The sequence below is a fragment of the Pempheris klunzingeri genome, chromosome 8 (genome assembly GCF_042242105.1).
Source record: "Pempheris klunzingeri isolate RE-2024b chromosome 8, fPemKlu1.hap1, whole genome shotgun sequence".
In the NCBI taxonomy this organism is placed as follows: Eukaryota; Metazoa; Chordata; class Actinopteri; order Acropomatiformes; family Pempheridae; genus Pempheris; species Pempheris klunzingeri.
The window spans coordinates 17,563,725-17,576,928 of NC_092019.1; the positions used below are offsets into that span (position 1 = coordinate 17,563,725).

The 13,204-nt window shown below is 41.3% G+C and overlaps 1 protein-coding gene and 1 long non-coding RNA gene across 3 annotated transcripts; both read left to right on the forward strand.

The window, feature by feature from the left end:
• Window positions 1-1,771: 1,771 nt before the first annotated feature.
• Window positions 1,772-2,305, forward strand: LOC139204681 (uncharacterized). The gene is made up of 3 exons (XR_011584442.1): window positions 1,772-1,818; window positions 1,927-2,023; window positions 2,142-2,305. It is a non-coding gene; the product is annotated as an uncharacterized lncRNA (long non-coding RNA).
• Window positions 2,306-4,393: 2,088 nt separating this feature from the next.
• On the forward strand, window positions 4,394-9,158 carry sbk3 (SH3 domain binding kinase family, member 3). 2 transcript variants are annotated; one of them, XM_070835708.1, is made up of 4 exons: window positions 4,394-4,674; window positions 6,659-6,806; window positions 7,341-7,543; window positions 8,108-9,158. In XM_070835708.1, exons 2-4 carry the CDS (start codon window positions 6,710-6,712, stop codon window positions 8,891-8,893), a joined length of 1,086 nt encoding a protein of 361 aa, XP_070691809.1. In that variant the 5' UTR covers window positions 4,394-4,674; window positions 6,659-6,709; the 3' UTR covers window positions 8,894-9,158. The 2 variants fall into 2 exon arrangements, with proteins under 2 accessions (XP_070691809.1, XP_070691808.1); XM_070835707.1 differs by having other exon boundaries at window positions 4,394-4,670.
• Window positions 9,159-13,204: the final 4,046 nt, after the last annotated feature.

Consider the following 13,204-nt stretch of genomic DNA (forward strand, 5'->3'; position numbering starts at 1 on the left):
GCCTGAAGTTAATTCCTGTATTTATTCACATGCCACCAACAAGAAATCACATCCTCTGTCCTGCTGTTGTATGAATGAAAAATAGTTTAGCTTTTGAAACAGTCAGTGCATTTCTCCTACAGGCCTATCAGAGGTAAAATGATTCATGATGAACCTTGATTCAGCCTTTCCACACAGGGGAAGAAGTAGTGGAGAAAAGTAACTATAGGCTATATAAGATAACTTTTGACATACTTATACATCACTTGAGCAGTCCCACCGTATGCTACTTTATACTGCTTCGCCAGTGCAGTTCAGAGGGGTATATTGTACTTTTTATTCCACTGCTGTAGGCTGGGGAGTTGGTTTTTTTTTTCAGATTAAGTTTTTAATGTAAAAAAAAAAAAGATAGGCTTATAAAATACTATTGTAAAGATTAAACCAGAGGATCCAAACCTTCTTGGTTTGTTCATTTTAATAACTCCAAAAGTCCAACAATGAGTGAAAATTGTTCTAAGCAGAACTTTGCTTGTTCTTCTTTCCTACAACGTTAATCATCCCATGACTGAACTGGCCCGACCAATATGTTGGAAATCACTAGATTAGGTATGGATTAGTTACCAGCCAGTAAATTAGTTAAAACAGCAGTAATCCAACTATGTCAATATAATGTGTTGGTCATCTTTCTGCCAAATGAGTGTATTTACAGTAGATTTAGTTCATAATACTTCTGTACTTATACTGAAGTAGGATTTTAACTGCAGGACCTTTACATGTAACTGGATTTTTTAAAAGTGTGGTATTGGTACTTTTACTTAACTACAGGATCTGAATAGCAGTGGAGAACAGAAAGGTGATGCTTTAGGCAGACGAGAAACAATTGTACAGAGACAAAATGCGGAATTATTTAGTTATACAATTTATGCTTTAATTTTAAAGTGACATTAATTTTGTCTTAAAGAATTCCTTGTCGACAATTCATTTGTAATAACATATTAAAAGCCTAAAAATTGGCCGTCCCCTATTTCCAGATTAGTGACATAATCTAATGCATGTGGCTTGTTGTGATGTAGGCTTTTAAATCAAAATTGTATCTTTTTTTAAAGTCAGAATCAGACATTATTACCATTGTCATCTTCATCATAATCGTCACCACTGACTGTGAAAATGCGTGTGGGTTTTAAGCTTGAGCTGACAGCTGTAGCTGACCTTTATCATTAAGGGTGATTGGTTTTAAACACATCATATCTTTTCAATTTCAAGACCTTTATTTGTCACATACACAGTTACACACAGTATAATGTGCAGTGAAATGTTTTGAGTGCCTGTTCCAGACTGAAACAATAATAGATAAAATAGATATAAAATAACACACAAAGTGAAACACTAAGAGTAGAAACACAAGATAGATATATACATATATATATACACACATATAAAGATAGAGATGAATACATAAATAAATCAAAGTCTGAAACCTGTGCAGAATATGGGTGTATATACAAGTATGTATTGAATAGATTGTCCATAAAAGTATTATTATTCTTATTCTGCAAAGTCTCCCAATATGACTGCTCTACTAACAAAAGTCTCCTTGTCTGAGGCTAAGTAGGGAGACATATGCTGCTGATTGATTATCCTCACTGGTTTGAAACTATAATCTGCAACAGGTCACATCATATTGAATCATGTAATGTAATGCCATCTGTGGTTTCTCCTCAGTGATGCTATAACATACGGCGTCCACAGAGAGGCATCACTGAACTACGTCCAGCACCAAGTCAAACCAGAACAGCTTCCCTCAGAGCCGCCTGTCAGAGGAACCATAAATAATACATGGTAAGCCTCATAGATCAGAACATCACAGTAACAGCTGGCATGCATGTGTGTTACAACTCCCCTTTTATACGACATCTCTTTATCCTTTTATCTTTGCCTTGTCTCCAGGGAGGAGGAGGGGACTGAAGGAAACATTGCAGCATGACTCAAGCAAACTACACAACTGTGATGTCCTGTTGCACTGCTTTGGATACGCGAATCTCACGTAGGTAAACAAAAGAAATGCAGGCGATTATAACAAGCATAGAAGCTATTTTGACAGGTGTTGTTTGGCTGTTATGTCACAGAGAAACTTTACAGAGTATTTCTTTTTATGCCTACAGGCTCTTCTCTGTCAGAGGAGAAAGCTTGATGAATTGGATCATTGGCATTTAATGTCACAAGAACGCAACATTAATGTTTTGCTGTGTTACATCAAATCAAACTTCTAAATCTTTGGGTAAATCAGTTAATGTCTGTTATTTTAATTATTTAGATCACTGGTTTGTGGATGTACGAAACATTCATTGGTTCGTCCCATGATAAAGATATGGTGCACATATCAGCATAACAGAATGACAGCCAAATAAACAAATGGATGAGTTATACTCTCTGAAAACAAATTTAATTCAGCACTCATCTTGTTGAGATGATGCTCATAGATCTCTGTGCTTCTGTATGTGCAGTTTGACTTTATCATCTTCAAACTAAAACAACACCCACCACCTGATGTTCCTTGTCCAAATTTTCTTTAATTCAGAAATGCTATCCTATTATATATGTCATGTTATCTTCAGAGATTGAAGGTTGGATTTTGTCACTTTCTTGCTTTACACTGAATACTTTAGTATTTATTGTGAAATTGTAATTTGTAAAGCTCTTTCAGTTTGGTTTATGTTATGAAATGCATTCAAAGAATATACAACTAAATATTAAATATTTATTGATACCAATTCCCATGGTTTGAATTCTTTTTCCCCATAATTTCCAAGTTGTTGGAGTCGCGAATTCTCTGTCCTCTTTTGAAATCTGTTATTTCTTTCATTGCACCATTCTCATAACACGTAGCAGGAAACTGAACTTTAAGTGACCATTTTGATGAGAAAGAAGAAAAAAATCTTTCTCTCTTCTGTCAGTTAATATATCATGATTGTTGCACACCAATCACCAATATGCAATATATGTATGTATGTGTGTATGTATAAAATGTAAGAGCAAAGAGGAGACCATCTTATTTCTTTTATCTCTTGTGTAAGCATAAACAATTTATTTTCTAAGTATTCAAAAGCACTCAGAAACAAATGTATAGAAGTGTAACCAAATAGCAAAGACATACATTATGTAACCTGTCACTAGCTGTCAGCACAGCTGTACTGAGGGGGCTGCATATGTGCAAATGTGCATTCACATGCATGAATCCATTTTCATGTGTATATATGATGATGTATATAGCATCTGCGCTTTGCATGTGTGTGCTTTACATCCTGTATTTGTGAATGAAAAGAGATGAAAGTTGTGTTTTGGTGGTGGAGTGACGGAGGTTGTCACAGCAGGGGCCAAGGGACCCCATGGTGCAAGCACAAACATGGAAGTATATATTGGTCATGGGTCTATGGTCGTCCACATGACCACAGCAGTGGTAGTAACATGAGCAGGGACCAGTCGTTGTGATAGCAGCCAGTGTTTGTGTTACATAACAAACAGCCGTCAAGCCAGTGGCAATAATAGTCCTGTAGTATGTAGTACCAAGGGAAATCTATCTGAGAGGACAGAAAGAGGAGGAGGGCGCTGAGGCCATGGGAGCTGGAGGAGAGGCCTGATCTGCAGCTGGCGCTAAGTAGGAAACAGAGCTGGCATGTAGACAGCAAAGTACAGAGTGAAGGTGTTTTGCAAGGCAAGGTTTCAGCTGTTAGCTATGTCAGTCTGCGATGATAGGCCATAATGTGCACTTGGGAAGACATACAGTGAGGGTTTTATGATAACAGAGTGCAAGAGAGAGGATGAGGGGGGAGGTTTGTTGGATGATGATAAAAATAACAGATGAAAACCTAGCGGATGTCATTGGGAAATGAAATGAATTGAATATATTTCAGACTATTTTATTATCGTCTGTAGAGTTAAACAGGAATGAAGGGCATCACAGGAAGAAAGGACAGTGAGATTGGACAATAAAAGGGTCCACAAGTGGCATGCTTAACTGTACCCTGTAATCCCAGTAAGATTTAGGGATCATGAGTATAGCTTGTTGGCCTATTCCGATCATTCCGGCATACCTGTTGATTAAATGAGGAATCCTACACTGTGGAGGGAATTCACTGACTCAGATTGGCCGAGAGGGCGAGAAAGAGAGAGAGATGGAAAGAGAAGGGGGAGGAGGAGTGGGTGTATTTGGGCAGAAAGTGAGTGACAGCTGAGGAGAGCAGAGGCAGGAGTGGGGCGGGTTGATGCTGTGTAGTGGGGGGTTTGTAGGGGGGGGTTTACATGCCTTGTTGCTGGTTCACGCGTATTTGCTGGCATAACAGGCAAGAGGCAGCGAGAGAGAGGGAGAGAGTTGGCACAAGAGTAGGAAAAGAGAGAGAGCGAGAGTTCAGTGTGTGTCTCCTGAGGAAAGGAACATAGTCAATATCCAGGTCTCCAGTGAACATCTATGAGCCTCCTCTATAAAGCTGCTGCACCACTGCACGGAGCCAAGACGCAAAGGCAGCTTCAGTTTCAGTTAAATTATCAGTCTGGCTGAGGGCAAACAGTTGAGGTCCAGCACAGGACAGTAGCTAGTTGCATTGGCAGCAGCTTTCCAGAAGTTTAAGTCTTTAGATGCTGAAAAAAGCTGAGTGACAGTGAACAGAGATCCACCACCTGAACACAAAATGACAGTAAGTAAGTTACTTTAATCCCGTGAAGATATTTACATGCACATGTAATTACAGTTTTATGACTTTCATGATATTAATTAAATCCTCATATTGTGCTGCAAAAAAATGCAAGAAAAATATGCATAAATGCAACTGTTTCCTCTATGTGCAAATGGTTGGGATTTCATATATCCTATTACAGATGTGTTTTTGCAGCTAAATGATGAGATGACATGCAGGCATGGGACAAATGCATCGCTGCCTTTTTTATTGCAGCATTATTCTGAGGCTGCAAATGTTTGATAGACAATGTTGTTGAGAGGATTTTCAGCTTGTAATGTTGAGCACTTGTGCCGGACTTCAAATTTGTTAATGATGTTAGCTCATGCAGAGCCCTTAGTAGAATCTCAGATCACTTGTCGCTTTATGCCAAGGGCCATTAGCTAATATGGGGTTAATTAATAATCACTTCAGTTTCCAGGACATGACAAATATCAGGATGCTCCTGATACAACAAGTGATACGCCAAACCATTAAGTCAGACTGGGACTTGAATGAATCTCAGTTGCAGGCAGTTTTCAAAAGGCAATAAATTACATTCATTTCTTTTTGGCATGAGTGGAATCAGGAGCAGCCAAAGAATGCAATAATGTGATAACGCTAACAAGTGTTAACTACTCTGTGAATGAAACCCAACTGGGATTTGAAATTCAGGAATTTAACACTGTGCTTGACTACAAAGCTGTAAAAATGCAAAGATGAATATCCATATGTCATATATATCTTTCTAGTTACCCATTTTACGAGTTATATCAATGTGCATATAAGCTGATACATTACTATTTACCACGTCTCGGACTTGATGTTGTGGAGATATTGGCGCACCAATAGTACAGCCTCAGTCTATACACCATTGATCGTGGAGCAGCCCATCATCAGCTCTGTTTGAAATAGAGCTGTCTTGGTGATATCTGTGCCAGCAGCAGCACTCTCAGACTGGCTGAAACCTGTAGACGTATTTTTGACTGCACATCAGATCCATTTGTTGGTCAGGCAGCAAATCATAACTGAGATCCATTCATTTTTTTAATGTCATGGCATAACTCAGAAATAAATCTCCAGAGTCACACGACACCGTTTGATGTCTTATCACCATTAGAGATTTATGGGTAGTTGGAAAAACTTCAGTGATCATAATCGGGCTTATTATTTTAATACAAACCAGAAGAATTGATTGATGTTTGTGCAATCACCACCAGTAATGTTTGCATGGGTGTAGCAGGTGTAATTTAATCAACATTAAAGTCAGTTGCTCTCTAAGCTAAATTACGCAACATGAGGGAGGTCAAAAGTAACATGTTATCCTCCTACAACCGTGTTATCTTTTGTGTTAAGCAATGTGTGGTAACTGGTCATGGCCTTCCTAATTTGTTGCGGTATGTGAGGGGGGATCTACTTCAAAGGAAGTCATCATGGATTTGACTTCACGAAAACAGTCAGTGACGGTGGAAGCTGAATGACACCGCCAAATGCTCTGATGGTGCTGATAAGTCATCAAGTTGATGTCTGAAGTTTATCCCACCTATAGATCAATGTAAGCCATGCCAGATCTGCAGAAAGAGATAACACAATATGTTCCACAAATTTCCGACAGGTGCATGCTGCGAAAAAACTGAATAGCAGTACGCAAGCAAACAAAGGGATGACCGACAAATTGTTGCTCATGAGAGTAGTACTAGTAGCGTATTAATATTGTGACCAGTGAGATGTATGATACTTAAAAGTGTGTTTACGCAATAAGACATGTAGGTTCGGGTAACACGTCAGCATGTTCAGCCTCAGATTCAGGCTTCATTCTGTCGAATCATTAACTTCAACACATGCCATTCAAGCTGTGGATCTCCTTTCTCTTGACGCCAGTGAACCATCATCATCATCTGTAAGCACCATGTAATGACACTGAATGTGGATTTGTACGTGCGTGTGTCTATGTGTGTGTGTCTGCCCAGGCTGCAGCAGCTCAGGAACTTGACGAGCGATGTTTCCTGTCAGCGCAGTCCATGCCCAGTCTGAAGGTATCCGAACACTTCCAGGTGCTAAAGCTCCTGGGAGAGGGCTCCTACGGAAAGGTCATGTTAGCTGTGCACAGAAAGAGAGGTCAGTGCAAGACTCACGGTTAAAGGTCATGACAACCTAAACCTGTTACATCTCAATTTATCAATCTGTAAGAATGTGTGAAATCGCCATTCAAATGTCCTAATGTTAGTGTATTTCATTAAGAGTTTTGATTATGCTTTTACACTCCTACTGCCTAATCATAAATTGATGAAACGGTATATCTCCACTTCAGCACATTTATCTCTGGCTCAGGTTTCTTTCTAATGAAGAAATCACACATGCTTGTGCGGGGTCAGCGCTGCAGTAACATGAGGACAGATCTGTCTTTTAAGAGTGTTCACTTAACCTTCTGCGCTTCTGCTGCTGTAATGAAGTGCTTCATTACATTCTTGGAGATAAAGTTGCACAACTGGGGTGTAGCTGTGTAACAGAGTCGCCCCAAAGGGGAAGTTATATTTGTTCTCAGTGTCAATGATGGACAACACTCGCATTCCATGTGTGAGGACAGCTTTTCTGACTGAAGCTTAGATATTGTGGCGTTCAACACATGTTGTCTTGCTTCGCTCCCCTCAGGAACCCCCATGGCTCTGAAGTTCTTCCCTCGTCAGTCTACCTCGCTCACCTCTTTCCTGCGTGAATACAATCTCTCCCTTTCTTACTGCACCCATCCTTCTCTGACAAGGGCCCTTGGCATCTTCTTTTCCACACCGTCCTACTATGTCTTTGCCCAGCAAGCCGGTCTATATGGTGACCTCTACAGTGTGATAGTGTCAGAGGTCAGTTTGGCTGATTTGTGGCATGAAAAGTGCAGTTAATGCCCCGCATGGTATGTCCAACATAACAGACTTTTACTTGTAAAATGAAGCATAGAGTGTGCTTCAGCAGAACAAAAGCTTGCATGAATGTAAATCTCAATTAGATTACAAACATTTATACCCTACTAATTTCCATTCATCCAGTCGCTATACCCGCTTATCAAAAGGCTCCGAAAGTCTATACTTAACTTCTGCAGTGTGGCTTTCTCATAGGGACTTCATGGAAAATGTAACTGCTGACCATGTCCTTTTGAGCTCTCATTTCCATCATCAAAAACTTAAGACCTGCTTGATAAAGGCTTCCAATTTGCCTTCCTCTGCATCTGTGCCACTGCCAGTAACACAACAGAGTACTGATAGGGATAAGGGCACCCTGTTCTCACTGAATGAAGTAGAAGTACATGAAGCAAAGCAGGGATTTCCAAGAGCGTTACCAACTGCTTTAGTGACGCAGATTTTTTTTAAATGTAGTTTTCCAACCAGACTTGTTTCCTGATGCTGATCCAGATTGTCTTTCTGTTTCAGGTTGGGGTGGATGAAGAGCGTGTCCAGAGAGTGATGGCCCAGCTGAGCAGTGCCGTTACACATCTCCACTCCCTGGGTTTCGTCCACCGTGACATCAAACCTGAGAATATCTTCCTGTGTGACAGCTCCTGCCGCTGGGTCAAACTGTGTGACTTTGGCCTCGCCCGAGCCATCAGCTCCACCGTTCGTGCCGTCTGGTACGAGTCTCCCTTCTGTACTCCTGAGGTGGAACCCGCCAAGGAGACTGAGGTGGAGAGGGAGAGGAAGGAGTGCGATGGGACTGAAGAGGAGATGGAGGACATTTGGATAACAGTGGAACCCTGTATGGACAGCTGGGCTCTTGGTATACTTGTTTACTGCCTCTTAACTGGCTGCTTCCCCTGGGAGGAGAGCACCTATGATGACCGTGGCTACCGCAGATACAAGGAGTGGTTTGACCGCGAGGCTGAAAAGGAGGAGAAGATCAGGGATAGTGAGTGGAGCGGTAAGGAGGATATAGACAGTTACACAATCATGAAGGAGAACCACGGGGAGAACCCTCCTCCTCCACAGTTTGAGGGCCTCAGCCCACTCGTGATGACTCTTTTCAAGGAGCTGCTCCACCCTAACCCCAAACGCAGAGGAAACCCTGAGGAGATCCTGAGCTACTTGGGAGGCCCATGGTTGATGGAGACTGAGAGGGAGGAGAAGAGGAAGGCAGAGGAGGCAGAGAAGGAGGCTAGAAAAATAAGAGAGGGAGGAGGGGTAGCAGAGGAGCTGGTGAGGGAAGGAAGAGGGGAGAGATAAGCTTTGTCTTTTTAAAAATGTTTCAAGACAGGATTTTAATTAATGTAACATGTTTGATATTATGAAAAACATTGCTGCAATATATTTTTGTGTATGATCATAGATTCAAATATAATACAAAAGTTTAATCTATAAGGTGCTATATTTTCATATTTTTATAAATATCCTTACTGAAGTTACCACTGCCATTGTTGTATATATATTTCAATGTGTGTGTGTATATAGAGATATGGATGTGTGTCTTAATGAAAAGAGTCTTTAGATAATACAACAAAGGTTTGACGTTTGAGACTGCAAGTTGTATTACAGTGCCTTTAAAAATCTGTACTGGAATTGTTGTTTACATAAAATAAACTTATTGTATTCACCCAAACTTCTCATTAGATACAGTTCATGAGTTACATCCAGTGTTGTAAAATTGTTATTACACAATTAAGATAAGTAGTATTTTAGAGTGGCATTTCAATATGAGACAGCTTTAATAGTTGTAACAGTATACAGTAATAGTTATAGCAAACAGCACGCCCTCTTCCAACATAACCTGCTTATTGCTCTATTCAACACTTTTAGTAATAAGGAAGAGGAAGAAGGTTAAAACCTTTACAAACATTTACTACTGTGAAAAACTGTGCCGTGAAAAGCCAATGACCCTCTTTTACTAACATGTATAACTTCATTGTGAGCTATAAACCATGGCAACCAATTCATTTTAACATAATTACTTAGTTTTTGTTTAAATACTTATTTGAATTTTTTTTTTGACAAACTTCATAAGAGACTGCAGAAAAGTGCAAGTATGGAAAGAAGTGCCATCTTTGAAGTGGTGAAGCAACAGGTGCTGCAGAACACAAGACGCACATCTAAAATTGGACTGAACAATACCTGACAGTGATACCAGCAGGATCTTCTTCCAAGCTTGCGTGATGCAGACCCCAGGCATACTACCTGCCACAGGAGAGACATAGTGTTTGTCCACACTGCCAGTTATTTTGCAGCTAAAATAACCTTTACCATGAGATATTACACTGTACTTGGATACATAATTGATTGACGCGTTGACAGTAAAACAAACATCACGTGAAACCGACACACATGACAGGATGTCCTCCATACTGTTCTTGGGGACGGTTGTCCTACATCTGTCACAGCGGACAATAACAGGTTGAAAAATCACCTACATTCCAGTTGCAGTGCCCCCAAAATAATTCTTTGGAATGCTTATAGCCTCCTTGCACACTTTTGCCACCACTTAATCACGCTATGATGTTAACAACTGTCTACCGCTGCAGATGCAAAGCAAGAACATATTAAACACACCTTCAAAATTAACTTCAGTTCACAATAGATGTAGTTGGGTTTACTTCCACTGCAATACGTAAATGGCAGAAAGCATTAAAGAAGATGAAGCCCTCAGTTTTAACTTTCACCTTGCAGTATGAACAATATCTCAGTTTCATTCTGGAGTGGAGCCCTGTTGGTAGCGGGTTGCTAATGTGCAGCGCGGTTGTGTGTGTATGTCAGTTGGACCTGTGCTAAACCCTGCTAAGGGCCACTCCAGATGGATTTATAAATAGACCCCAGAACCATCTATTTACACACCATGCAAATCATCACCTTCCTCTGACTATCTGCACTCCACAGTCCTCCAAATGCAAAAGTCAGACTGCCTTGGCGCCCGCACGCCTGTAACAGCACAATCTGATGGAACACTGTGACCCATCTTGCCTTTTAACTCCCTCATCTCTGCTCTCCTTTAATCTTCAGCCCTCTTGCTGATTCTTTGGCCTTCTCACTTCTCCTCACAAACCACTCGGGCCTTTTCTTTCCCTTTCATCTTTGCTCCTGTGGTCACATCTACTTTGTCCAAGCTCTGCGGCAGTTGTCTCCGGTCCATTCGTTCCGCCTTTCTCTTCTAAGGTCGCCGATGCCTCTTTTGCTGTGTCCCATGCAACATTATGTTTACATTAAGACACTCGATATCTCCTTTAGTAACGGTTGTTTGGGATGCGCTGTGTTCCGGGAAACAGAGGAACAAGGCTCATGTGACACTTGGGTGGGGAGTTAATGGAAGACCACAGCCTGACAAATGGAGACACATGGTGCAGACCACAGAGACAATAGAGTGCCAAAGTAAAGATGCTAATCGAGGTGCAAATCTGTCTGAGGCCCGTGAGGACAGAGAGCAGGGATGATGAAAACATGAGACACAAGGACAGTTATACATGAGGACTGCTGGTCCTTACTAAGACCCAAGTGCAATGTCACAAATATTCAAATCAGTTGTCTTTAAATCATGTTTGCGCTTCTAAGTCATGACAGACCTTTAAACATTTGTGAAGATGAAAGACCCACTCCCTAATCTAGAAACCCAAGAACATCAGACTTAGATTTGTAAAGTCAGCAAGATTCAGATTTCATGCTGCCAGTACTGAATGAAGCTCACTTTGGCACAAAGGTTTTGTGAGGGTCTGCGTGGTGTCACATTAACTGTCTATAAAGCACCCTAAACACAAGTCATCTCTCTAGAAGAGAGTTTTATCATACAAATATAAACCTTTGACATAGAACAAACCGTTCTGCCGTGCTGGATACAGAGACAACCAGCTGGAAAATGATGATAGGTGTAACGGATATTTAGATAGATATCTGATAAAAGATAGCACATGTCGTGAGAATGATAACGGCCAAAACAGACACTGATATCAGAGCCAGATTGATGGGCAGAGTGGAGCGAATAAAGAGTTCATATAACCAAATGTCTGAAATGTATCCCCACAGTGAAGCAAAGCGCATGGTTCATCATGGTCTAATTTTCCTCCTGCACTCCCAACCTTCCCTGTCACCTGGAGGTTTGTTGACGTTCCACTGCTTTAGTTCCTTAATTGTTTAAACGGGACTGAGAGTGGCGGCATTGGGTCACTTGTAGAGACACAAATGATCACTTCTGCAGAGTGAGAGGCACTGATGAGCCACACTGGATGTAGTTTGTAAAATGCCATGAGTGAGCATTTACTCAGAATTTCAGTGTGCCAATGGAGAGTGCCAAGAGTTCAGTTCTGTGTGTGTGTGTGTGTGTGTGTGTGTGTGTGTGTGTGTTTGTGTGTGTTGTACTTGCTACATAGTGAGGACCAGGACATGCATTTTACCAGCAGAGTGAGGATATTATTGGGAAATGAGGGCATCTCTGCAAAAATTCAAAGACTTTTAAGACTTTTAAGGCTTTAAGGTTAAGTTTAGAATTAGGTTTAGGTTAAGGGTAAGGGTAAGGGTTCAGGTATGTCAATGAGTGTCCTCACAAAGATAGAAGCACAAGTATGTGTGTGTTTCCATGCATAGGAAAGACAGCGGTACATGAAAAATTTATCAGCTAGCTGAAATGCAGACATGGTAGGAGGGAGCTAGAGTGAGGGAGAAATTTGTTGGGGTGAAAAGGAGGTCGACGTATTGCAGAGCTGGCACGCCTCATGCTCTGCCATCCAACTAATAAACAAGTCGAAAGATTATCATGTGTTTACTATCTGGCATGTTTGCCTTAACCATTCTGCGTTGCTTTCCGACTCCCTCACCACCTGACCCCTTTTCTACTCTCTTGTCTTTCTCTCTTTCTTCATCTCTGCCCCTTTCAGCTCTACTTTTCCCCTCACGCCAGAGCAGCGTGGGCAGAGTGGCAGGTTGATGTGTTCACGGGATTGACCGCCTCCCCCCATTGGCTCCTCTCTTTTGCTTACACTGCCTCCATCCGTCAAGCTGTCATCAGCCTCGCCCGGTCGACCTTGTTAGGGCCACCCCGCAGGCACTCACCCTGGAGTCCGTGTAGCCCCAATATGTCAAGGGGATGATGAGTGTCTCCCTCTTGAACTGACTAGGCCTACCATAGAGTGAGAGCCAGTGAGAGTTTTGCTGTGTGTGACTTCAGGGGTATGTGCAGCAATATTTATATGAGCCAAGTCCATGGAAGCCGATGAAGAGTCAAGTTTCCCTCCCAATGCAACTGTAATGGTCCCAATGAAAAGCATCTTTTCAACTGAAAAGAGCCTCTGAGACAAAGGGTCAGGAACTATGGCCTTGATAGTCACTTTTGCTTTTTGCACAGACAATCACTTGGGATATATGAAGGACTGTTTATGTAGACTAAAGGAGATTCTCGAAATCTGAACAAACAAAGCATGACGGATCCTGTGGAAATAAATTAGACTAGATTTTTACATTCATTTACTGACTGATTACTCATTAGAAAATAGTATAATACTGCCATTTCCTAGGGGGGCCAAGGGCACGTCTTCAAATGTCTCCTCTTGTCTGACCAACACT

What these genes read in the sequence shown, in the direction of transcription:
- sbk3 (XM_070835707.1), top strand. An exon ending in AGCTGTGCACAGAAAGAGAG is followed by an intron (nt 6,807 to 7,340) that starts GTCAGTGCAAGA and finishes CGCTCCCCTCAG; the next exon opens with GAACCCCCATGGCTCTGAAG. An exon ending in ACAGTGTGATAGTGTCAGAG is followed by an intron (nt 7,544 to 8,107) that starts GTCAGTTTGGCT and finishes TTTCTGTTTCAG; the next exon opens with GTTGGGGTGGATGAAGAGCG.